The 27004-nt window shown below is 52.8% G+C and overlaps 1 protein-coding gene across 1 annotated transcript in view; it reads left to right on the forward strand.

Annotated features, from left to right (window-relative positions):
* LOC128898181 (gastrula zinc finger protein XlCGF57.1-like) overlaps positions 1–18337 on the forward strand; it is a 32570-nt gene extending 14233 nt beyond the window's left edge. The window contains exon 3 of the mRNA XM_054170272.1: positions 17785–18337. Coding sequence (XP_054026247.1) covers positions 17785–18337 — 553 coding nt within the window. The remainder of the gene's footprint in view (positions 1–17784) is intronic.
* Positions 18338–27004: the final 8667 nt, after the last annotated feature.

The following is a 27004-nucleotide window of genomic DNA, read 5'->3' on the forward strand; positions in this document are numbered from 1 at the left end:
CAGTATAGACTGGGCCCTGTCCAAGTACAAACTGGTGTCCTGATCCCATCCCAGTGTAGTCCAAGACCTGTCCCAGAAACTAGATCCAATGTCATCACCCAGTACAGACTGGGGACCATCCCAGTGTATACTGAATCTCCTGATCTCCTCCCACTACAGACATGGGCAAAGTTGAAGCTCTGGCCCCATTCCAGTATCCACTCCCAGGCAGACTGGGCCTCATACCAGTACAATCTGAGCCCACCAGCCATATCCCAGTACAGTCTGGGACTCATACCAGTACATACTGGATTCCTTTAAACTCTCTGAGATGGGTTAAACCATCCTGGGGTTGGGTTGCAAGATCGCTGCCTCACCCAGGGGACAAAAGAAACCTGATCCTAGTGGATCTGCTTTCTCCATCCTGGGAGGAGGGGACCCCAGGACTAAATTGGTCTGTGTCGCTCCTCCTTCCTGTCCAGCAAGACTAACTCTAACCCTAACCGAACTCTAACCCAAACCCTAAACCCAACCCCATCCATACCCCTAACACTAAACCTAACCCTAATGGACCCCAACCCTAACCCTAACCCTAACCTAACCCAAACCCCCAACCCTAACCCTAATCCTAAGCCCTAACCCTAAACCTAACCCTGACCCTAACCCTAACCCAACCTTAACCCTAACCCTAACCCTAACCCTAACCCCTATCCCCTAACCCTAACCCCTATCCCCTAACCCTAACCCAATCCAGCAAGACTATAATGGGGAGACCATGGCAGCCATGAGCTCTTTTTGCTCCTGCCTTGCCTGGTTGAAAGGACCCACAGCTGCTGCTGGCTTCCTGGTTCTGCCGCATGCTCAGGCCTTATCCTCTCCCTGCCGCATCCACACTTCTCTACAGGACTGAACTCCACATGCACTGAGGGAGATACAAGGCCATCCACATTTGGGGTTGCTTATTCTTCTATTCACCCTTATTCCTTACCCTTGTATGTCCCCCCTGGCATTGCTATAGATATATTTTGTTTAAAAATTTACTTCTACTTCCAAACTGACTCCAGGTTATTAAGGTTTTTTGGTAGATTAAACTCCAGGTAAGGCTTAAACCACCACAATACTTTGGCACTCCAACACCAGCACTTTGGAAAGAAAGGATTGGAAGCAGTGATTTTGATCTTGAAGACTCTTGAAGATCTTGAGGAGGAAGTTCTTCCCCATAAAAACAGTCACAGTATCACAAAGGTTGGAAGAGACCTCAAAGATCATCGAGTCCAACCTGTCACCACAGACCTCATGACTAGAGTAGGGAGGACACTACTGCCCACTGCAGGCTTGAACTCACAACCTTTCCATTAAGGGTCTTATTACGTGCTACCAATTGAGCCACACTACTGCTCAAACCATAAAAAGAGTGGTGAAGCCCTGGAATGGGTTGTCCAGGGAGGTAGTTGAGGCCTCATCCCTGGAGGTGTTTAAGACCAGGCTGGATGAGGCTCTGGCCAGCCTGATCTAGTGTGGGGTGTCCCTGCCCATGGCAGGGGGGTTGGAACTGGATGATCCTTGAGGTCCCTTCCAACCCTGACTGATTCTATGAGTCTATGACTCTAATGTTCCAAGCCTTTGGACAGGTTTTTGGCTGGATTTTTTGGACTCATGTCACGTGGTTTGGTTGATGACAGAGATGTTGCTTAACTGGATAAAAACTTTACCAAGGCAGTTGGATTTAGCCAGATATGGCGATGACGGAGGTTCTTGGAATCAATACGGCTGACCAATACGATCGGTACTGATCCTTTATTGTTCCAGTATTGCAGGCCTATGGCTCAGGCCTATGGTGAAAGCATGGCACAGTAAAGCATGGAAGGAGAGGAGAGAGGACAGGCAGGAAAAGAAGTGCGTAGCAAGGAAACTGCTACAATTTATATAACCTTGGTGTGCCTTGTTGGCATGGACTCATTGGCTCCCTATGAGTGACCACACATCACACTATTGTAGATTATTGGTCCAGCTATGGATGACACATGAGGTTTGTTGATGCAGGGGCATGTCCTGTTGTCCCGAGATAACTCACTATGTTTGTAGCTACCAGCGTCTTGTTTTAGTTACAGTGCTGCAGGCACAGCACTTGTTACCTTTTTTGTTTGCCATTTTTTTAGTATTTTTTGTATTTTTTGTAGTCTATGTCTAAGAAGAAAATCTAAAGACATTACATTAGCTAAAGAATACCTTTGAAAATGAATACCTATTCACTACAAACCTTAACATTATTACAATATTACATGGAGCTCCTTTGGAATGCCTAGGCACACAACTAAGAAGGTTCGAACCAAAAGAAAATCTTACAAGGTGAACTCATTACTAAGTCCTTGCACCTTAGTACAATTACTATGTATTAACTACCAATAAGTACCAAATGCGTACCATTCATTATGCTTACCAGGAAAACTTAGCAAAACTCTAAATAACAAATCTCTTGAGGACATTGCAATCAGAAATGAAGAAATGAAGAAATTAGTACTGGAACTTTAAATCAGAGCAGAGCTGTTATCAGCAAGAGTCTACCAGAAAATTGTCCTTTGTCTGGGAGTGGGGGTAAGGGTGGGGGTGGCTAGCAAGGTGTACCCTAGTTGCTATTGTTTTTCTGTATTAGGGTCTTAACGACTTGGAGCCTATTTTGTCTGAGCAACCATTGTCCCACCCATACTGAATGATCTGTGTTCCATTTTTAATTTGGTGACCAGTAGCTGCTACAGAAATGGACACCATGGTCATTACTCGGACCAAGGGTAGAAAAGCAGCATCTACCCAGACAGAGTTGTTTCTCCAGCATGCTGGAGTCCAGGCTGCCAGCTGCAGAGAGTGCTTCAGCCTGGCAGTTGGAATAGAGAGAGAGGGAGAGGGAGAGGACATCTGTGTCAGGTGTGAACAGGTGAACTTTCTCCTCAGCCTGGTGGCTGAGCTGAAGGATGAAGTGGCCGAGCTGAAGGAGGAGGTGTCTAGGCTGAGGTCAATAAGGGAAAGCGAAAGGGAGTTAGACTTGTGGGAGAAGGCTCTGCAGATCTCCCCTGCTGAGGGACGGGCCCCTGAAAACGGAGAGGGATGGATACAGGTCCCTGCCAAGGGTGGCAAGAGAAATCCACCCCGGCCATCTCCTCCTCCTCCTCCACTGCCCTTGCATAATAAGTATGAGGCCCTGCAGGCTGAGGGCAGTGGGGATGAGAGGGCTGAGGAGCAGCCATCCAGAGGGGAGATCAAGGCCAAGCAGTCCCCGCCAGCTGTAACGACCAGCTCCAGGGAGCAGCCTAAGGCCAAGCCTAAGGCCAAGCGGCCACTACCAGCTATAACGACCAGCTCCACAAAGAAAAGGAGAAGGGTTATAGTTGTTGGGGACTCTCTCCTGGGGGGTACTGAGGGACCCATATGTCATCCCGACCCATCCCACAGGGTGGTCTGCTCTCTACCTGGGGCGCAGGTAAGGGGAATCCCCAAGCTCATCAGTCCCTCTGACTATTACCCTCTGCTGGTAATACAGGCTGGGAGTGATGAGATCGACAGGAAGGGCACCAGGGCAATTAAGAAGGAGTTCAGGGCCCTTGGACAATTGATTGATGGGGCAGGCGCACAAGTGGTGTTCTGCTCAGTTCCCTCAGTGGCAGGGGAGTACACTGAGAGGAACAGGAGAACCCACACCATCAACAAGTGGCTCAGGGAATGGTGCCAGCAGTGGAACTTTGGTTTCTTTGATCATGGGGCTACTTTTACGGCACCCGACCTGCTGGGTCCTGATGGGGTGCATTTATCTAGAAGGGGCAAGAGAGTCCTAGCACTAGAGTTGACAGGGCTCATTAGGAGGGCTTTAAACTAGGTCTGAAGGGGGTGGGTGAGCAAATCGGTCCCTCTGCAGAGGTAAGAGTAGGGCACAAGGTAGGGTCAATTGAGAGGTCGGGAGCCCAGCTGCAGTGCATGTACACCAATGCACGCAGCCTGGGCAATAAGCAAGAGGAGCTGGAGGTCCTAATCCACCAGGGCAACTATGATATAGTTGCCATCTCAGAAACATGGTGGGACAACAGGCACGATTGGAGTGCTACACTGGGGGGCTACAGGCTCTTTAGGAGGGATAGGCGAGGGAGGAGAGGAGGAGGGGTGGCTTTGTATATTAGGGAGACACTTTCTGCCTCAGAACTTGAGGTGGAAGATGAGGGAATTGAGAGCCTGTGGGTTAAAATCAGAGGGCAGCCCAACAAATCTGACATCCTGGTTGGAGTCTGTTATAGACCACCCAACCAGGATGAGGAGGCTGATGAATTATTCTATAAACAACTGGAGGCTGTTTCAAGATCATCAGATCTTGTCCTTGTGGGCGACTTCAACCTGCCAGATATATGCTGGGAACTTAATTCAGCAGAGAGAAGGCAGTCCAGAAGATTCCTGGAGCGGATAGAGGATTGCTTCCTGATGCAGCTGTTAAGTGAGCCTACCAGGGGACAGGCTCTGCTTGACTTGCTGCTCTCCAATAGGGAAGGGCTAGTGGGAGATGTGACCGTGGGAGGCTGCCTAGGGTGCAGTGACCACGAGATAGTGAAGTTTTCAATCTGCAGGGAGATAGGGAGGAGTACCAACAGAACCTTCACCTTGGACTGCAGGAGGGCAAACTTCAGCCTCTTTAAGAAACTCATTTGTAAAGTTCCCTGGGTACCAACCCTCATGAACCGAGGGGTCCAGGAGGGTTGGACCTACTTCAAACAGGAGCTCTTGAAGGCACAGGAACTGGCGGTCCCCATGTGCCGAAAGATGAGCCGGCGGGGAAGGCGACCGGCCTGGATGAGCAAGCAGCTCCTGGAGGAATTAAGGGAAAAAAAGAGGCTGTATCACCTTTGGAAGGAGGGGAAGGCTTCTCAAGGTATGTTTAAGGAAGTGGTTAGATTATGTAGGAATAAAATTAGAGAAGCAAAGGCCCAGTTGGAACTGAAGCTGGCCACCTCTGTGAAAGATAATAAAAAGCAATTTTACAAATATATCAACGCTAAAAAGAAGGGCAAGAAGAACCTCCACTCCTTACTGGACGTGGAGGGGAACACGGTGACCGAAGATGAGGAAAAGGCTGAGGTCCTGAACACCTTCTTTGCCTCGATGTTTAACAGCAAGGTAGGAGTCCAGGATGAGTGGCCTCCTGAGCTGGGTAATAGGGTCGGGGAACAGTGTAATGCCCCAGAAATCCATGAGGAATTAGTCCGGGACCTGCTGAGCCACTTGGACACCCACAAGTCCATGGGACCAGATGGGATCCATCCTAGGGTGCTAAGAGAGCTGGCAGATGAGCTGGCCGAGCCGCTCTCCATCATTTTCCTCCAGTCCTGGCTCACTGGAGAGGTCCCAGATGACTGGAAACTGGCCAATGTGGTCCCCATCCACAAGAAGGGACAGATGGAGGAACCTGGAAACTACAGACCAGTCAGCCTGACCTCAGTGCCAGGGAAAGTGATGGAACAGATTATCCTGGCGGCAATAACTGCGCACCTGAAGGATGGCCAAGGGCTCAGGTCCAGCCAACATGGATTTAGGAAGGGCAGGTCCTGCCTCTCCAACCTGATCTCCTTCTATGATCAGGTGACCCGTCTGGTGGATGTGGGGAGGCCTGTGGATGTAGTCTATCTGGACTTCAGCAAGGCCTTTGACACCGTCCCCCACAGTAAACTGCTGGCTAAGCTGTCAGCTCGTGGTTTGGACCACAACACTCTGTGCTGGGTTAGGAACTGGCTGGAGGGCCGAGCCCAGAGAGTGGTGGTGAATGGTGCCACATCCGGCTGGCGGCCAGTCACCAGTGGCGTCCCCCAGGGATCAGTGCTGGGCCCCATCCTCTTTAACATCTTCATTGATGATCTGGATGAGGGGGTTGAGTCAGTCATCAGCAAGTTTGCAGATGACACCAAGATGGGAACAGATGTTAGTCAGTTAGAGGGTTGAAAGGCTCTGCAGAGGGACCTCGACCGACTGGACAGATGGGCAGAGTCCAATGGGATGGCATTTAAGAAGTCCAAGTGCTGGGTGCTGCACTTTGGCCACGGCAACCCCATGCAGAGCTACAGGCTGGGGTCAGAGTGGCTGGAGAGCTGCCAAACAGAGAGGGACTTGGGGTTGCTGATTGACACCTGCCTAAACATGAGCCAGCAGTGTGCCCAGGTGGCCAAGAGGGCCAATGGCATCCTGGCCTGTATTAGGAATAGTGTGGCCAGCAGGAGCAGGGAGGTCATTGTGCCCCTGGACTCTGCATTGGTTAGGCCACACCTTGAGTCCTGTGTCCAGTTCTGGGCCCCTCAGTTTAAGAAGGACATTGAAACACTTGAATGTGTCTAGAGAAGGGCAACAAGGCTGGGGAGAGGCCTTGAGCACAAGCCCTATGAGGAGAGGCTGAGGGAGCTGGGATTGTTTAGCCTGGAGAAGAGAAGGATCAGAGGTGACCTCATTGCCCTCTACAACTACCTGAAAGGTGGTTGTAGACAGGAGGGGGTTGGTCTCTTCTCCCAGGCAACCAGCACCAGAACAAGGGGACACAGTCTCAAGCTGTGCCAGGGGAGGTTTAGACTCGAGGTGAGGAAAAAGTTCTTCACTGAGCGAGTCATTCGTCATTGGAATGGGCTGCCCAGGGAGGTGGTGGAGTCACCGTCCCTGGAGGTGTTCAAGGGGAGATTGGACGTGGCACTTGGTGCCATGGTCTAGTTGTGAGGTCTGTTGGAACAGGTTGGACTTGATGATCCTTGGGGTCTCTTCCAACCTTAGTTACTGTGATACTGTGATACTGTGAAAAATAAATTTTTTACTCCTAGCTGACTTAAGGCATGTCAGCCCATTAGAGCAACTGGAAGGGTTAACACATACGGTCTTACAGTGACTGATTTGCAGTTGTTAAAGCTAATTGCTCTAGCTCTTTGCTAACCCAGGTCATTTGGACACCTTTTAATCCCATAACTTCAGCATTTGCCATGAGCAATGGCTAGTGAACATTCCATTTATGACGAGCCATGATGATAACATGGTCTCCAGTATCCACAATCATTGAAATTTCTATAATTTGTCCACAAGGGTGTCTGACAGATACAATCTGTTCCAGTTTTCCCTTCTGGATTTTTAGGGCTAATGAGATATCAGGCATATGGGTGAACCCGAGCCTTCTTTGCTCTCGGAATCCTGTTAGAAGTTTAGGCACTCGGGACTCAAATGATATTAGCTGAACAATTTCTGTCCCAACAAGAGTGCTAACAGGAGAGGTAATGGTATAGAGCATAATTTTCATAGCCCAGTCATAATTAGAATGTATTGAACCAGGAATTGTAAGGATGCCCTGCCTAGAGGTAGACAATCTGCCAATTAACAGAGCACAGGGTCTGTGACCCAAAGGACCGTATCAATTGAACTCGACAACGCTTTGTGGATTCAAAGGGGGTATGCAGCTGTTGGTAGTTCTGCTAGATGCTGTCAGAGGATGGCTGCGAGGGGGAGGCGCGGTCCAAGCATCCTGGTTTGGGGTCGTCGCAGGGTATCTTCGCGCTGCGGGAGCAATCTCCCTGCCTATGAAAATCTAGAGTAAAATGATTAGATCTGTGACAGTGGACACTTTCGAGACTGTCCAGCAGTCAGGCAATTTGGATTTAAAGTACCTAGGTTTCCCAGAAACACGATGATTTCCACCCAGGTTGTTTCCCTTGTGCAGTGGTCGTGCTGGTGGTTTCAGGGCTGCTTCTATGGCCGTGGTGAGATACATTGCTGTTTGTCGGTGCTTCCTTTGTTGCTACGTCCTTCATTGTTATCCAGCAATCATGAAACAGTGGCACCTGTTGATACAATGCTGAAAACCTGTTCAGTTTTTTCTTTGGCATTGTCAAATGCCAAAATATCCAGCATTTTTGCCTTCATATCATGAGTCAGATCTGAGTGACTTATGTAAGGTATCAACAAAGGAACCAAATGGCCCTGTTAGACCCTGCTGAGCAGTGAAAAGCACAAGGGTCAGAGTTATTGTCCTGCATTCCTGACCACTCTTTTTTTGCTAAGTCCTGACTTAATTACAAAGCCTTATCAGGAAGCTGCAGTTGCTGATATGGTTCACCCCATCCAGGTGGGTAGCAGTGACACCTTGCAAAAGGATCTGCTAGCTGCCGGGGCCTGGCTTCTGAGGCATTTGCAAGTGAAGTGCCACTTAATTGAGAAGTTGCAAGGCATAGTGGTGTTTGTGACCCTCTGCTTGCTGACATGGGTTGAAAGTCAGAGGGCACTGTCTTAGGATGTAGCTTTTTTGCAATCAGGATATCATCCATAGACTCACAGGTGTGAAAGTCACAATGAGACTATCTAAATGAGAACAAAAGCCAAGCCAGAAAGTTCTCGCATGCCTGGGGCTATGCATTGATACCGGTGGGTGGAGTCTGCTTTAATCGATGACTCAGTAAGCATAGGCTTTGTTGAGACCTCCGGATGTAAGTGAATTGTAAGGAAACAATCCTTCAGATGAATAATAATCAGGTCCCAATTTGAGGGAACTGGGAGTTGGGAAGCCAGGTTGTAATGCACCCATCTCCTCTGGGATCGAGTTGATTGGTCTCAGACCATGTAATAAACACCATTTGCTAACAGAAGTGACAGAAGGGATTAACAAATGCGTTGAAAACAACTGATTGATTACAGCAGTTGTGTATCCTGACTGTAACCCATAGGGAGCTATGGCTTGTCTAGCTTCCATTAGCATTTGTCAGTCCAGACATTGCTATATTCATTGTTGACCTGTACCACAGGAAATGCAGGTACAGGCTGTGACTACATTTCCCACAATACCTTTCCACCAACGCAACAGGACAGTTCCCTGCCCCTCCCGATCGACTTATTGGAACGCGATTGAAGCCACCGTCATTGAAGTGCCATACTCTGTTGATAACTCCTGGAGTGTAGGAAGCGGGGGGGCGGGTATCGTAGCTGGAGCCGCGGGGGCAGGAACCTGCACCGGAGCTGCCGGGGCCACCGGCATGGGGCAGAACGACAGAAGAGTTGACGAGGCGGCCGTGGCCACCGGGGCCACTGCCAAGGGGACGGCCGCTGGGATGGGGATTATCACCAGAACCGCCAGGACAGGAACCCACATCGGAGCCGCCGGGGCCACCAGCATGGGGGGGGAACACCAGAAGAGTTGATGAGGTGGGGGGCGCTGCTGGTATGGGCGCTGCCGGGATGAGGGCTGCCACTGTGGTGGGAACCACTGCCGGGGTGGCCGGGGCTCGTGGGCGGTGCGCGGCCACAAAAATGCCATAATCACAAGCCTGCAAACGCTCCATTTTTTCTATGAGGAGTTGTAGAGCAGAGTCGGCACTGTCCGGTCCCCCAGTATCAGTCCTCTCATCTTCCAAATCCAAGCTGTCGCTGGCGGTATCAGAGGAAGATGTTGACAAAGGGGGTCGAAAACACCAAGCCACAGGCTTCACTGCCTTTTTATGGCTTTGTCTCTGCTTGGGGCAGACGGCAGTGGTGGTGTCTAATAAACACGGTGTGCTCGCCAAGATGGCAGACGTGGCGTCTTCTTTGTCTAATTCTGCATGCATAGTGACCTCCATTTTGATTTTGCACCTTATCAGTCTGATCAGGATTCGCTTCTGCTGCTACTGACGTGGCAGGAGCAGATTTTTCTGCACAAAAGGATGGTAGTAAGAGAGCTACAGTTTGTGTAGAGGGAGGAGTAGCAGGCGATTGAAATTGTGAGGAGGATGCTGACGGAGGATATGCAGGGAGGGGGGGGGCAGAGGGCGGGGGGTGCCTTCCAAATCTCCCTTATTTGTCTCGGTCAGAAACAAACGCCGCCGCAGCTGAATCGGGAGTAGACTGCTCTGCTTTGATCGATTACAATGTACGTGACAGTCCGTCACATGGGGCTGTGGCGAAAAGCTTATTTTTAAGTATTTAGCACCTCATCCCACAGCTGGGCTGCAATCTCGTCCTGCGCTTCAGAAGTAAAAAGCTTAGTTACCGTGGGGATGATTCCGGGCCCAGGCTAATAGCCCTTTTAAGATCCCAGAATCGCCAGTAATGCCTCTCACAAAGAGGATAGTTTGGAGGGCGTTAAGCACAGCCTCTTCTGTTTTGCTGAGTGCTCCCCCTTGCCTCTCCCCAGTCGCTCACTGGGCCCAGGTGAGATTCACTTCCTTTTCTGAGCGCATGGTGGTTATTTGTCAGCACCGGGGCAGTGCTTTCGACCAGCTTTCCGTATTGTGCGGACGTACCTCTTTATGCTGAGTCGAGCAGCATCGTAGGACGAGGATCCCAAATCACGAGTTCAGGTGCCACTTAATGGGACAGAGATTGGAGTCAATACAGCTGACCAATATGATCGAGTATTGTTCCTTTATTGTGCCAGTATTGCAGGCCTACGGTGCAGGCCTATGGTGCGAGTATAGCACAGTAAAGTAAAGCATAGAAGGAAAAGGAAAGGCAGAAGTGTGTAGCAAGGGAACTTCTACAACTCATATAAACTCGGAGTGCCTTGTTGGCATGACCTCATTGGCTCCCTATGAGTGACCACATATCACACTATTATAGATTATTGGGAGATTAAGGGAGGAGGTAGGGGGGACAGAGGGGGTACAGGGAGGGAACCCTCCTCTGGTTGGAGGAGGGAGTTTTGCTCTGTATTACTTTCTTTGCTGTATATTTCTGTATATGTTGTAAATACTGCATATTGTTTATATCCATTTGCATTTCATCCTGCTTGTAAATATAGCTCCTATCCTTTGCTCCTCCAACTGAGTTAGCTGTGGTTTCTTTGTTGGGGAGGGAGAAACTTTCTCTCACCACCACAGCTGCCCAGAGAGGCCCTGCAGTGCCCCTTGCTGGAGAGCTTCCAAAGCTGTCCAGATGCATTCCTGTGGGACCTGCCCTAGGGGATCTTGCTCTGGCAGGGGGATTGAACCTCTTCTCCAGAGGTCCTTTCCAGCCCCTACCATCCCAGCATTCTATGATGCAATGACCACAGCCTTGGGCTGGACCTAGTCAGTGCTGAGGAGCAGGTATTTGTCTCCCTCACCTCCCTCCCAAGGCAAAGCACAGAGCTACCAGAAACCCTGTGGCAAACCAGCAGCACTCAGGGGCTGGGAACACAACTCCCATTGAGATACATCCCCAGGGCTCAAGTCTCCTCCTAAGGCAACTCTGAACCCTCAGCTGCAGTTCAAAGGGCCTGCTGCAAGCAGGGCAATGTTCCTCCTGCCAACAGCTGCCATCTGAATTTGGGTTTTCCCCAACCCAAACTCTTCTAGGATTGGATCACCTCTACCAGGAGCAGCAGGTTCCACAGTCCTGATGCTTCACATCTCAAACCCCCAAATTCTATAGCTGCAGCTCAAGGGAGCTGACAGCTTTGTGCCTCTGGATTCCTGTTTCAGCAGCTTGAGAAGACTTTAACATTTCCCAAACTATTGGAACCTTCTAAACCTCCCTAAAGATGCTTTGAAATCTCTGTTTGAAGACTTGAAGGTTTTAAGGAGTTATTTTGGCACTCAAAATGCTTTGTAAAAAATGGCTTCAAAAGGGTGCAAATCTCCCTGAAAATCATTCAAAGGGCCTGAAAAGGATCAAAATCTTGTAGAAAAACATCAAATATGCACAAAACCAATCAAAATGTCTTCAAAAAACTCAATAAAAGGGCCTGGAATGAGTAAAGATACTTCAAAAATAATTGAAAGGGTCTGGGAATGATAAAAATACCTCAAAAATCATTAGAAAAACCCTAAAAATGGTCAAAATATCTCCAGAAAAATCATTAAAAGGCCTGAAAATGATCAAAATGTTTTCAGTAATCATGAAAAAAGGATTAAAATACTCAAACTATCCTCAAAAGTCATTCAAATGCTGAGGCTAAGCAAAATCTCCCCCAAAACCCATTAAAACCATGCCAAAATAAGGAAAATAGCTTCAAAAGGAATGAAAAGGGGCTGGAAATAATCCACAGAGCTTTGGGAAATGATGAAAAGTACCAAAACAACTCAAAACCAATTCCAGAACCTCATCCCCATCGCTGCCAAGCTCCTGCAAACTGATTCTGCAGAGGTCTCAGCCAGGCTCTGGCTTCTTGCAGTCTTCAACATCCTTCAGAAATGCTTCAAAAGGCTGAAAACTGCCGGGAAAGTCCTCAGCACCTGCTTGAAACTCTGGAAGGTGACAGAAAAACTCTTCCTGAGCCGTTCAAATCCCCTGGAGCTGCCCCAAGCCCCCTCGGGAGGCATTAAAATCTCTTTGCAAGAGTTGGGGAGAGGCTGGGAGGAGGTTTTGGGTTCCCAACCCTGCAGAGAATCCTCAGCAAAAAAATCATAGCATCATAGTATCAGTCAGGGTTGGAAGGGACCACAAGGATCATCCAGTTCCAACCCCCCTGCCATGGGCAGGGACACCCCACACTAGCTCAGCCTGGCCAGAGCCTCAGCCAGCCTGGGCTTAAACACCTTCAGGGGCAGTGCCCCAACCACCTCCCTGGACAACCCATTCCAGGGCTTCACCACTCTCATGGGGAAGAATTTCCTCCTCACCTCCAGCCTGAATTTCCCCACCTCCAGCTTCATTCCATTCCCCCTAGTCCTATCACTCCCTGAGATCGTGAGCAGTCCCTCCCCAGCCTTCTTGTAGCCCCCTTCAGATACCTGAAGGCCACAAGTAGGTCACCTTGGAGCCTTCTCTTCTCCAGACTGAACAGCCCCAACTCCTTCAGTCCTCACAGGAGAGGTGCTCCAGCCCTCTGATCATCCTCGTGGCCCTTCTCTGGACACCTTCCAGCACCTCCAGATACCTCTTGTAATAGGGGCTCCAGAACTGGAGGAAGTACTCCAGGTGGGGTCTCACCAGAGCTGAGCAGAGGGGGAGAATCCCCTCCCTTGCCCTGCTGGCCACACTTCTCTTGCTGCAGCCCAGGCTCTGATTGGCTTTCCAGGCTGCAAGAGCACACTGAGAGCTCCTGTTGAGCTTCTCCTCCCCCAGCACCCCTAAGTCTCTCTCCTCAGGGCTGCTTCCAAGCCAGGAGGCTGAAAAGCTCTCCAGAGTTCCTGGAAACCTCTGCGCAGCCTTCCTGAGCTCCCCCAACCCTCCTGGGAGCTCTGTGCAGCTGCTGGCTCGGAGCTGCTCCGGAGCTGCTGTGCCCCAGCCCTGCCCCCGCAGTGCAGCTCAGCCCAGACGGCGCTCCCTGGCCCCCTCGGCCCCTCCCGCCCCACCACACCTCACCACCCCGCAGCTCTGTCACGACAGCGCTGTCCGCGCGCACAGCCCAGGCACTGCTCCAGCGCTCCGCAGCCCCTGGCCGGGAGCCAGCCCCAATGGTGCCTGCGGCCGGCAGGGGCGGTTCCCTGCTGAGACTTGGGGGCGTGGCTGGGCTGTTTCAGCGGCTCTGATTGGCTGCGGCTGCCTGGCCATGGGTGCAGCAATGGCGGCCGCGGCCGGCAGCGGCAGCTCCTCGCTGTGCCTCGGCAGCGCCCAGGGGGAGGAGCTGCTGCGCTCTGGGCATTTCTGCTTGGCTGGAGCCCCCCGCTCGTGGGCGGGACTTCCGTTGCAGGCTGTGAGCTGCTTCCGCTCCCCGGCACACGTGGCCGCAGCAGCCGGAGGGGCCGGGCCGGGGTCTCCCTCCCAGCGCTCTCTGCTCGGCAGCAGCCTGCCGGGGCCAGCGGCTCCCTGTGCGCTGAGCTCTTCCTCCTCCTCCTCCTCCTCCTCCTCCTCCTCCTCCTCCTCCTCCTCCTCCCACCTCCTCCTCCTCCTCCTCCTCCTCCTCCTCCTCCTCCTCCTCCTGCTCTGCTTCGCTCTTGTCCCGGGGTCCAGGTGGGGTGAGGGAGTCTGTGGGGCTGAGTTGGGGGTGGTGGGGTGGGGATGAGGGAATGCTCTGTGGGGGGCTGTGAGGGGTCGGGAGGGTCGGTTGGGTTGGGGAAGGGTTTGTGGGGCAGGGGTTGGTGGGGCTGGGGCGGGGAGAGCCTCTGCGGGGATCTAGGGGGAATCGGTGGGGTTTGGCTGGGGGCTTCTGTGGATATATGGTGGGGGGTCCGTGGGATATGGGGGAGATCCGTGGGGTACGGGGTGGGGGTGGGTCTGTGAGGTCCGGAGGAGCTCTGCATGCTTGGTGCTTGGGGCCTGCGCGGTTTGAGGGTGGGGTCGCTGTGATTGTGGGGACCTCTGTGCGGCTGTGGGGGCCTGCGGTGTTGGGGGTGGTCGGGGGGGGCTCTGGGGTAGGGCAGAGGTGTGCAGGGTCGGTGAGTGTCATCTGTGCTGTTCTGGGAGGGGTCTGTGCGGTTGGGGGGCCGTGGGTGGGGTTGGGGTGGGGTGTCGGTGGGGTTCCTTGTGCTGCTGACTTCCCCTGCTAGGGGCAGCTGCAGACCCCCTTTGGCTGCTGCTGTGTTGCAGCAGGAGCCATTGGTGCCCTGTAGAGGCTGGCCCTGGCCCTGTGTTCCTGGGCTTGGGAAGTGTTTCTTGAGCTAAGGAAATTGGTTCTGGGCTTGGGGTCTGGCTCTGAGCTTGGGGACTGGTTCTGACCTTAGTTGCTGGTTCCTGGGCTTGGGGGTCAGGTTCTGGGCTTGAGGACTGCCTCTGAGCTCCGGAAGTAGTTCTGGGCTCAGGGTTTGGGTCTGAGCTCAGGAGCTTGTTCCCTGAGGTCAGGGCTGCTCCTTGGGCTTGGGGGCTGGCTCTGGGCTCAGGGGCTGATTCTTAATCTCTGGGGCTGCCACTGAGCTCAGATTCTGGTTCTTGAGCTTGGGAAGTGGTTGTGACCTTAGCTGGTGGCACTGAGCTCGGGAGCTGGCTCTGAACTTGGGAAGGGTTTCTGAGCTTAGTTGCTGGTTCTCAAGCTCAGGGGCTGGTGCTGAGCTTGGGGGCTGGTTGTGGAGCTTGAGAAGTGGTTCTGAGCTTAGTTGCTGGCTCTGATCAGGCCCAGGAGCTGCATCTGCATGTTAGGTTTGAGTGTGAGCTTGGGGGCTGGTGCTGAGCTTTGGGCTTGGTACTTGAGCTTGGGAAGTGGTTCTGATGTTCACTGCTGGTTCTTGAGCTCAGGGGCTGGTGCTGGGCTCAGGGTCTGGTTCTGGGCTCAGGGGCTGCTCCTTCAGCTCAGGGGTCAGGCTCTGGCCTTGGGAACTGGTTCTAGAGCTTGGGGGTTGGCTCTGAGCTGCATGCTCTCATCCAGGGCCTTCTGTTGGGCCCTACTGGCTGTGTAGATCAGCCCTGGGGACTTGGTGGGGCCCTGGGGACTCTCATAGAGCAGCAAGTGAGTGGAGATGGAACAATGGTTGGAGCGATGGAGGGTGAAGGCTGCAGGGGGTGGGAGGGCTTAGTTCAGCAGCTGTGAGGCTCTGCCTGGCTCCTACCTCCAATGGTGCTGGCAGCAGCTGACCCCAGAAGCTGACAGCCCCAAACCCTGCCTGGCTCAGGACAGTCCCCTGACCCCTCCGACCTCCAGCACAGCCCAAGCAGACACTCAGGGCTCCTAGCCACGCAGCCCAGCCATCCCTCATGGCAGGCAGGAGTCACCTGAGGTCTCACTCCCTCTCTGTCCCCCTTGCTTTCCTCAGTTGCTGCCTGAGGTGTCTGCAGGGTCCCTCCCCAGCCCTCATCTGTAACCCCCCCTTGGCCTGGTGCTTTTCTTTCAGCCCTCCAGCTGATCCCAGCCTTTAGTCTCAGGCCCCTTCCATCCTTGTGGTGCTGCTTCCAGCCCAGTTCCTTAGAGGCTTCTTCAGCCACAGCATTTCCCACTCCACCCTTCCAGCTGCAGTGGCAGTGGAGGTGGGGGACACAGGGCCATGGGACAGCCAAGGCAGCAGGGCCATGGATGTGCTGGGACTGAGGGAAGGGCCTGGGAGTGGTCAGGCAAGAATTAGGCCTTCTCTCCCCATGAAGGAGAGGGGATCCAGGGTCCAGGTGGCAAATGTGTGTGCAGGGAATGGCAGAATCTGGCAGCATCAGGAGGTGAAAGGAGTAAATTGTGCTGCAGCTCTGCATGTGTCAGCTGGGAGATGAACAGCAGCCCCTGGGCACTGTGCCCTCCCATCCAACCTCCTTTTCTCTTGGGGCTGTGGAGTGGCAGCTCCAGGAGAGCTGCAATGAGAGAGCTGAGAGAAATGGCCAGGGAGAGAAGGAAGCCAAACCCTTTCCAGTGAGTCTCATTGGGCTGCAGGTGTGTGAAGGGTGCTGGAGGTGTGAGGTTTGGGCAGGAGGCAGAGACTCCTCCAGCATCCCAGTGAGGGCTGAAGAGGTTTAGCAAGAAGCTGCCCAAGTCTCTTTTCCTCTTTGCTGCATCTCCACAGATCATGAAGCTCCCTTTGTCTGTGTCCTGAAGGCTGCTGTGATCTTCTCTTGGGGAGTGGGCAGCAGAGAGGTGTGTGCAGGGCAGATCTGAGCACAGTGGGTGTGGTGGGGGCAGGGCCAGGAAGGAGATCTGGGTCCAGAGCAAGATCTGCTGGCAAATGCAGCTGCAGGCAGCAGAGCCCTGGGCAGGCAGTGGGAGGAAGCTGCAGGGAAGGCCTGGGAGAGGCTGTGTGGAGGCAGCTGTGTTGTGGTGCTGGCCTGCAGCTGTGTGCTGTGTGCTGTGGCTGTGCTGCTGGGCTTGGGAGCTGCCCCCAGCAAGGCTGAGCTGTGCTGCGTGGTCCTGGGCAGTGCTGAGCCATCCCTTGCAGGTCAGTGCTCTCCTCTGAGCCCTTTGCTTCTCTCTGTCAGGGGCTGTGTCCTCTCTCCATCATCCCTGCCCCTGTGTGCTGGGGAACAGCAGAGTTTGCAGACCTGCCCCTTGGAGCAGCCCAACAGGTAAGAAACCCAGAGTGGGTTAACAGCAGGATCCTAGGCCCCCAGGGCAGCTCCCAACCTCCTCCACCTCCTCCTGTCCACCATATTTCACTTCTCCAGGAGCTCTGAGGCACTTCAGGTGTTGTGGGAGTTGAGGAATGCTCCAGGCTGCTGGGGGTCAGTTGTGAGCAGGATGTTATGTTTAGGGGTGGGATGTGGAGGGTGGTGGGAGAAGGTTGGAGGTGGTTTGGTGTTCCTTGGTCAGTGCTGCTGCCTCCATTGTCTGAGCCAGGAGAGATCAAAAGACAGGGCCTGGGCCAGGAACCACCCTGCCAATGTCACCATGCTTGAGGAGAGTAGGACAAGACCACTTGTAAGTCCCAGAGTACCTCAGGGCACTGATCACAGGAACCTGGGGTCTCAGCACAGGTATTAGAAGTCTGAGCCCACACTGTGGCAGAAACTGAAGGGTTGAGGTCCCCTCTGAGGTCCACTCCAGCTGGGTGTTGGGAAGTGTTGGGAGTCAGGGACTGTCATGACCCAGGCAGGATCTGAGTGTTTGATGTCCTGGGCTCAGGTGCTTCCATCTTCCCTATTGCAGAGCTGTGACCCCTTCCTGCCACAGTATGGCCTCACAGAAGGACCCAGGAAAGAGCTGGGAGGAGAAGCAGCACCCAGAGATCAAGTTGGAGAAGCCAATGTGTAGTCCCAAGGGAGAGGAGGATGAGGAGGAAAAAGAGGACAAGATGGAGGATGATGCTGAGAATGACAACTATGAAGAGGAGGATAATAATGATGATGAAGGTGACTAGGATGAGGGGGAGGAATGTATGGAGGAGGATGAAGCCAGAGCAAGTCTCTCAGTGTCACCCAAATAGCTGAATCAGTGCCCTGAGTGTGGGCAGAGCTTCCCAGCTGGCTCACAGCCAGTGAAGCACCACTGCCCCGAACCTGGCTCCCAGCCCTTCGTCTGTGGTGACTCTGGCAAGAGGTTCAGTTGATACTCTCAGCTTGTCTGGCACCACCCACCCACACTGGAGAGAAGCCCTTCTCTTGTGACAGCTGTGGCAAGCGGTTCAGGCGGATCTCTCATCTTAGGCGGCACCACCTCAGCCACAGCAGTGAGAAGTCCTTCAGCTGCAGGGACTGCGGCAAGAGCTTCAAACACAGCTCCAATCTTACTACCCACCACCACATCCACACCGGAGAGCATCTGTTCCCCTGTGCTGAGTGCGGCACGAGCTTCACCAGGAGTAATGCATTCATCCAGCACCAAGTCATCCACAGCGGTGAGAAGTCCTACAGCTGTTCCGACTGTGGCAAGAACTTCACCAAGAAGGGAAACCTCACAGAGCATCGTCGTGTGCACACTACGGAGAAGTCGTTCAGCTGTGCTGAGTGCGGCCAGGCCTTCAGACATAGGAGCAAGCTCATTTGCCACCACCTCACACACACCGGTGAGAAGCCGTTCACCTGTCCTGCCTGTGGTAAGAGCTTCACCCAGAAGGGACACCTCAACAAGCACCGCTGCACCCACACCAAAGAGCAGTCTGCACTGGAGGGGTGGCAAAAAGCCACCTAGATTCTGTTGGGTAATCGTGATCCCCCTGAGAGGGCCTTTCCAGCACCAAAATCATCCCTTTTTCCTTTGCAGTTCTCAGGGACCGGGGACACCAGCAGCAACAAACACCTCCTGCCCTTCTGAACACCAATTATTGCTAATGAGAACAATTACAGTGCTGAGTCAGCACAGCTGGCACTCCCAATGGAGCTGGGCAGGGCTTTGCTAGGGTCTGTCCGGTTCTTCCCCAATACTTTGTGTCTCCCTGGGGTAAGAAATCCTCTGCCCATTGCCCTATTGTGTCAATAAACCCCAAAAGCTACCCAAATCCTCTCTGTTTGCTTTTATTTCGGATATCCCTGCCACAATGCCCAAATTTTGGGGGCATTTGCTCCCAAGGGATGGGGTGGAGCTGTGTGCCCAGTTCAGGGAGGGGAAAATTAGGTTCTCAGAGGAGTCTTGAGGGGAATCTCAGAGGCATTCTTCAGGGGCTTTCAGGTGATCTTAGGTGTTTGGGATTTGGATGGTCCTAGGACTGACTTTTGGGATCTTTGGAGGGTGGAGGGGGAAGTTCATGGAGATCTTTGGAAGAACTCAGAAAGCTTCTGTTGGCTTTCCACTCTGGGGCTGGAACAGGTTGAAGAGCTGAGAAGAGGTTAAGCTGCCTGTTCCCCCCCAAAACAGAAGGGAGGGAAACAACACACACATGAATCAAAAAACACTCTGGGCTGAGATAAGGACTTGAGACAACATCAAAAGTGCTGAATCCAAATGAGATCGCATAATGCACACTGACCTGAGGCTGTTTGCAGAAAGCACAGCAGTGAGCAGCAGCAGCCAGGAGTTCAACCCCTACAGCCCTCCCCCTCAGCAAAGAGCCAGCACCTGAGAGCCAGAACCCAACAGCAGTAACCAGAACAGGAAGCCTGTCATGTTGCAATCTGAACTTCAGGCCCTGTAGTACTTTGCTCCAGCCAGCACTGTCCCTGTGAAGGTGGCATGAAGCAGGATGGTATGGAGTAATGGCAGCAAATTTCCAGCTTAACCTTTGATATTCCCAAGCCCTCATTCTGTGCCATCTGCCATGCCCAGCAGCGATCAGCAGCACACCTCAGGCACTGTCCATTCTCACTCCACAGGAGGTTGCTTTGCAGGACCCAGAGGGCTGCTCACTGCAGGTGCTCTGCAGCTCCACTCTGTTACAGCCAGGACTGGATTGGGTTTTCCCTTCACTTCCTCACATCCTCCCCATGGTCACACAAGTAAAGCAGAGGGTGTGCTGTGGTGTGTGCCTCCCAGATTCTCTCCCTTGGACAGGGGAGCAGCTGCTCCTCATGGCTGAAACAGGACTGTACACATGGGGAATAAAAGCTTCTTCTGGAGCCGATGGAACTCCTGGGACAGTTCCTTCACAGCTGAAACACAGGCCTGGACAGAGGAGCAGAGATTTCCTTTGCCTTGCTGGGGCCTGCTGCTTGTTTCAACCACTGTTTGTCCTTGGTCATCTTCCAAAGCCAGAGATAAGAACCAAGCCAGCAGCCCAGGCTCTTTGTCTTGTTCCCATGGGGACCCTGATCCCTCCTGGTCCTTTGCAGGATCAGCTGCTTTCCTTGTAGGCTTCTTTGTCTCTACAGGAGTGTTGTAGATGTGCCCTCAGGAATGAGCAGCAAGGAGATCAATGAATGGATATATTGGCAGTCTATTGATATCCAAACTCTGCAGCAGGGGATTCAGTTTCCATTCACAGGCAGCAGGATTGGGTTGGTGGAACCACCTCTACAGAACGTTTGTGCCTGGGCACTTCAGACGACCCAAATGAGTTCTAGGATTTAGAATGGAAACTGATTGGAACAGCAGTGGGGGAGGGGTTGGTCGGTGCCCGGCAAACCCTCAACCCAGGACAGTTTCAGCACTCCCTGAATCAAAATTCTCTAAAGCAAAGGTTTGGCTTCCTCACGAGCTGGGAACATCATGAAATCTTTCCCTGGTGCTGTGTTTAGAGCCCTGACAGCGCGGCACGGCTGTGCCCTGATCAGGAAATAGAGACCGGCACCGACCGCCTGGCTGTGCCGCGGGGTTGCTGCTTCTCCCAGAGCACAAAGGTCCTGGAGCCTCCCAGGGGAAGCTTCAGAGGCTTTTGCCGCTCGCTCCACGCAGCGCAGGCCCCGGCAAAGGTTCCCCGCTCCGGGGGCTGCGGCGCTTCAGGACCAGCGGTGCGCAGGGGCCGCCATGGTTCCCTCCCGCGGTGATGGCTCACGCGGCAGTTGCCCCCACGCTCCGTGGCACCGCCCCCAGCCGGGCAGCAGTGGCAGTGTGCGGTGAGGCCTTCTGCAGCGCTGCTTCAAGGCCCGGGCGAGGCGGAGCGGAGCGGCACAGAGACGCACACAGGCATAGGCACCGACACCGGCGTGGGGGGCACTTGTGTACCAAACAGCTCCAGTTTCCCATCTGCCCCAAAGAATGCTGCTCCAGTGAGCATCCCCTGCTGACACAATAATTAACCAAGGAGCTGATACTTTACCAAATAAGCACTAGCACACGCCCTAAACAGGGCAAACAAACATGCAGCCTGGGCCTTGTTTGCCACAGGGGTGCAAACATGCCCAGGCAGGTTGTTTACCTGGACTCAGTGCTGCCAAGGTCCCCCCCACTGACTCCAGAAGGGAAGGGGGACACAGGGGGTTTGAGTCACACACACAGTAGCATGTTTTGGTAATATCTGGGGCATGATCCTGGTCATAAGCACCATTCACTATGAGGGGCAGCTGATCCTGGCACAGGCTGCTTCTCTGACTCAGCTGCCATGCCTGTGGCACTGTCTGTAGGTGCAGAGACCTTCTCTTGCCCCTGAGCCCTCTGCACAGAGATGAGAAGGGCTCAAGAGGCATGGGCCAGGCCCAAGCACATTGCAGTGATTTCTGTCTCTCAGGAACTCCCAGGCTGACAACAGACTTTGCCCAAACCTTTCCCCTGCTGGGGAGGATTTTGCACTTGCTCAGGGTTGAAATTCCAAAGCACCAGAGGTGACCACCAGTCTAAGAATTTGCCCCTTCCCTCCCCCCACCCCCTGCCACTCCTCAGTATCCAGCATCTGGGCAGATCTCACAGTGGTTTCCTTGGGAGTGTCCTGTAGTGCTCTGGATGATATCAGAGCAAGCTGCCCAGCAGTGAGCCATTGCCCTAAGCTAACACTCAGCACCATCAGCAACACAAGCAGGACTACAGCTCATCAGTCCCCTGAAAGCAAATCCATCAACATAGTGAACACACCACAGGAAAGAAAACTTATGTCAAACTCTGTTGACTCTTAATTCAATCCTCTTCTTATCTCTTTTTATTACCTTTTATTTCCTTTTGTCTCCTGCCAAAATCTGTCCTCATTAAGGCAGCTGCTTTCCTGCCCCACGCTGGGCTCCAGAAGAGGAATGTACTGGGTTCAGCTGGACCAGCAGCTTAAGCTCCCTGCCTCCCCCAACACAGAACTGAGAGGAGAGGAAAAGAACACACAAAACCTCTTTGTGTTGATACAGAAACAAATGAGAGAAGAGTTTCCTGAGCAAATCAGATCATCAGAATACAAAAGTACAGTGACCTCAGCTTCTGTGTGCAGAAAAGGCACAGTGGAAAGCTGCAGCAAGCAAGGCAAAAGCCCAAAGCAGGGAGCTGCTCCCCTACCCATCCCGGTCCAACTGCCATCCCCCAGCACCCAAAACATCCCAGAACCCAGAAGCAGCAACCAGAACAAGGAGCCTCCCATGTTGCAATCTGAACTTCAAGCCCCATCATCCTTTGCTCCAGCCAGCACTTCCATTTATGAGGCTGGCATGGCTGCAGCAAGGTCTGGATAACAGCAGCAGAATCAACTCCACCCATGACAATCAGGAGCCCCTCTAAGCAAAATGGAAAGAGCCTCTCAGCTTCTGTGAACAACTTACACTGCTTTGAAGGCAGCTGGGCTTGCCACATGGATGCGTTAGCTGAGAGCCCAGAAGAGCCCAAGGGGGCAGTGGAAGGTGACTTCAGAAGGATCCTTGAAGATGAAGCTCAGACAGACTTCATGATTTGTAGCTGGAGCCTTGGTATTTCCTACTGGGATCTCCTTTGGATTCAGAGCCCTGTGACAGTTTGCAGGGTCACAGGTGACAGGATGTTAGGGGTTGGGAGTGACCTCTGGAGATCTCTGAGTCCCCCTGCCAGAACAGGACCATAGAATCCAGTGCAGGTCCTCATCAGTCCCTTCAGCATCCTCACAGCCTCTGCAGCAGATCCCTGTCACTCTTGAACTGGGAGCCCAGAGCTGGATGCAATATTCCAGGTGGGGCCTCACCAGGGCAGAGTAGAGGGGGAGGAGAACCTCCCTAGATCTGCTGGCCACACTCTTCCAAATGCACCCCAGCATCCCATTGGCCTTCTTGGCCACCAGGGCACATTGCTGTCCCATGCAGAACTTGCTGCCCACCAGAACTCCCAGGTCCTCCATGGGGCTGCTCTCTAGTTATTTGTACCCTTGTGTGCTGTAGGGTTCACATTGCTCTGGACATTGCATGGTGCAGATCACCTCCAGTGAATCTGAGGCTCCCCAGGAATTGCCAGTGGGTTCCTCTTAATCCCATGGGTCCTGTCCCAGCAGGCACTAGTGCAGGAGAAGGAACAGGATACTGAAGGGAAGGAGAAAGGGAACTGAATATCTCATCACCTGCATCTAGAAAGAAAGCCCTTGGTAGCAAATGTCCATTCTGGATTGACACAGAACACAACACAGAGAGCTGATGAGAGCAACTGCTGGGGGTGCACCAACTGCCCTGAGAAGCCTAAGGAAGGGCTGGAGGGGGGGAGGGCATTCACTGGAATTCCAGTAGCTGATAATACCTCTTGGACATGCTGAGAATCACAGAATTGTCAGGGTTGAAAGGGACCTCAAGGATCATCCAGTTCCAACCCCCCTGCCATGGGCAGGGACACCTCACACCAGAGCAGGTTGCTCAGAGTCACATCCAGCCTGGCCTTAATATCCTCCAGGGATGAGACTTCCACCACCTCCCTGGGCAACCTGTGCCAGTGTCTCTCCATCCTCATGGGGAAGAATTTTTTCCTAACATCCAATCTGAATCTCCCCACTTCTAGTTTTGCTCCATCCCCCCCAGTCTTATCCCTACCCAACACCCTAAAAAGTCCCTCCCCAGCTTTCTTGTAGCCTCCTTCAGATACTGGAAGGCCACAAGGACTCCTTGGAGCCTTCTCTTCTCCAGACTGAACAGCCCCAACTCCCTCAGTCTGTCCTCATAGCAGAGCAGCTCCAGCCCTCGTGGCCCTTCTCTGGACACCTTCCAGCACCTCCAGATCCTTCTTGCAACAGATGCTCCAGAACTGGACACAGAGCTCCAGGTGTGGTCTCACCAGGGTGGAGCAGAGTGGGAGAATCACCTCCCTGGCCCTGCTGGCCACATTTCTCTTGCTGCAGCCCAGGATACATTTGGCTCTCTGGGCTGCAAGTGCACACTGATGGCTCCTGTTGAGCTTGTAGATGAACACTTCCCTTAAGGATAATCCAGAACTAGAGGCACAGGATGGGGATGGAAGAAGCTCCTGATCCAAGGAAGAGATATTCCAAAAGTGTCCAGTGATGCAACCTAACTGATTAGCAAACATTGAGTGCCTGAAGTCAAGGCACCTCTGTGGGAAAAACACTCAGGCTGTGCATCCATCCAGGCTCTCACCATCCCATAATAAGGAACAAACACACAGGGTGGGCAGCACCAGGAGGAAAGGGAAAGTCTTGGAGATGTGGCAGTAAAGGCAGGGAAAGATTACCCCTCAGCTGGTCAGGAACCTGTGCCCCTGGGGCAGTGCTCCCAAATACAACTGTGGCTGATCAGTGAGAGACTCAATGTTGGGTCCAAGGAGATGTGAAATGGCACAAATGAAACAATGCTGCAAAGGAAAGGGCCTCTGCTTGGCACAGCTTTGCCTGAGGGTTTCTGCCTTGCCCAGGAGAAAGTGAAGCAGAAAAGGCCGTGGTGAAGATCTCTGCTCTCCCAGTCCTCTGCAATAGGACTGCAGGTGCAGGATCAGCTTCCCAGGGAGCAGTCAAACAGGTTGCAGAAATAGCTGCTGAGGAGGGAATGGCTCCAGGCATGGTCTTTGCCTCAGAAGGAGGAGGGGGCACAGCACTGAACACAAGCTGCTGTGTTTCCATGGATCAGAGAGGAAGGACATCCATAGACATGGGTGAGAGATGGGAACAAAGCAGGATTGTGCAGGAAGTAGGAGCCAGCACAAGTTCTGCACCATGAGGGTAGTGGAACACTGGAACAGGTTGCCCAGGGAGGTGGTTGGGGTCCCATACGTGGAGATAGTAAAGGTGATGCTTGACAGGGCTCTGGGCAACCTGATATAGTTGAGGATGTCCCTGGGAAGGTTGGACAAGATAACCTTTGGAGGTGCCTTCCAGCCCAGCCCATTCTATGATCAGTGAGCTATGGGAACCAAGCAGATTCTGCATGAAGTGCAAAAGGAAGACACCACCTGGGGCTTCTCAGAGCTCTGGGCCTGGCTATGGTTGTGGATTCCTGCCTTGGGCTTCAGTCTCAAGAAGTTGGTTGGAGCAATAACCCTGAGCTTGTTCCCCTTTGTTTGCATGGCTGTGATAGTGCAGGGCATGTGTGAGTGCTGGTCTGCTTCAGGGAGCAGAACAGGGGACAGCAAGGACATCTCTGGGAAGAGCTGGGGCAAATGTCACCTTCAAGAGCAGGCCCTAAGCCTCTGTATTCTCCTAAGCTCCCATTTCAAAGGCCAGGCCTAAGGCCTGTCTGCATTTCATAGAGGAATACTGAGCAAGGCTTTACTGAGATTCTTTTCCCTTCTTTCTGTTGCTTTTGGGAGACTCTTGAGTTGCTCATTCCATCACTGGCACAGGAGATGTTCTCCTCACCTTTCACTACATGTTTTGGAATCTCTTGGGTTCATCACCAGACATTGGTTTGGTCACCAGCTGTGTTCAAACTTTTCCCTTCACCTTCTAATCACAGAAACACAGAATCAACCAGGTTGGAAAAGACCTCAGAGATCATCAAGTCCAACCTACCACCCAACACCCCCTGACACCTAAACCATGGCTCCAAGTGCCACATCCAATCCTTTTTTGAACACCTCCAGGGATGGTGACTCCACCGTCTACCTGAGCAGCACATTCCAGTGGCCAATTCCTCTTTCTGTGAAGAATTTTTCCTCACCTTGAGCCTAAATTTCCCCTGGTGCGGCAAATTATTAATAACAACCATAACAGGACTCCTTCCCAGTGCAGATTGTGCCCACAACCAGGAAAGGCAACACCACCTGAAGCCAGAACCCAAGAGCAGAAGGGAATCAGACCAACTGCAGCTGGGCTCTGGCAGCAGGAGTGTGGCCACTCAGACACAGAAGTTGTCCTTCCCCAGACTCAACATTTTTGTGGCCACATCTGGATGCTTGGTGTCTAGGTGTAGGGTTCTGCAGTCTGATGGAGAAGGGAGGAACTGGGGAGGCTGCAGAGATCTGCCAGGATGGGGGTTGACGTCTCTGGAGAGGCTGAGGGCCCTATGCTGCTTCAGCCTGCTGAATGGAGGCTCAGGGCACTGCCACAGCAGTGTGCACATGGCTGAAGGGTGGTTTCAGAGAGGATGGAGCTCTTCTGGGGAGTGGGGAGAGACCAAAATCTCCACAAAGTGCAGCTTGGAAGGTTCAGAGTGGAGATGAGGCCAAAGAAATGTCCCTGAAAGGGCTCTGACAAGCCTAAGAGGCCCAACAGGACCTTGGGTCTGGCAGTTGCCTCTGCCACCAAGGCCTGTGAGGAGAAACTTTGATTTGAGGCTTTGAGATTCTTCTATTCCAAGGGCAGTGGTCAGGCCTTCACCTTTCTGCTTCCTAGAACAAAGGCAAGTTTTGTGCCCTGTACTTTGCCTTTGTCTCCCTGCAATCCTGGCCTCTAACAAGCTGCTCTAATGAGTCCCTGGGGAGCCTTTGTCAGTAACAAGCCTCAGTGAGGCCAATCAGTGCTTCAAGGTACTTTGGAGTTTGCTTCTGCCTTGGACTTCTTGAGAGGCTTCTTGGCAGTACCTTGGCAGAGTCTCCTGGCAGTCCCTAAGGATGATGTAATCAGCCCCAAATACTCCATGGGGTTCATTAAATACTGCTGAACCTCTAATTATTGCCAAGGTTTCTACATCTAATTGGAGAGGTTTTTGTTACACAAAGCATTTGATAGAAATTACTTTTAAAGGTACATTTCATTACTTTTCAGCAGCAAACCACAGCAAAACCTGTCAAGATCCTACCCAGGTCACTGCTCATCCTCACTCCCCACTGCCCCCAACAGAGCCCTGAGCCACAGGTGAGGGACAGGATCTGCCTTGCCAGGGGCTGGGGCTCAGGGCTTGGCCCTTTGGATCAATGAAACCCCTCCAGGTTTCCTCAGCAGCAGAGCCACCTTTAGCTGCTTGTCCTGACCTGTCAGCACTGCCTCAGTTCTGTGCTCTCACCACAGCCTGGAGATGCTTCAGTGCCTCCAGTGATGCTTCCCTTGCATCCACTGTCTCCTTCTGCTCTAACCAGACCCTGGGGACCCTTTCCCAGTATGCTTCACTGGGACCCATTAAGAGTAGAAGAAACTTCAGAGTTTGACTCTAACTGTCTTCTGGAGAGGTTTCATCA

The sequence above is a fragment of the Dryobates pubescens genome, chromosome 19, assembly GCF_014839835.1.
Source record: "Dryobates pubescens isolate bDryPub1 chromosome 19, bDryPub1.pri, whole genome shotgun sequence".
In the NCBI taxonomy this organism is placed as follows: domain Eukaryota; kingdom Metazoa; phylum Chordata; class Aves; order Piciformes; family Picidae; genus Dryobates; species Dryobates pubescens.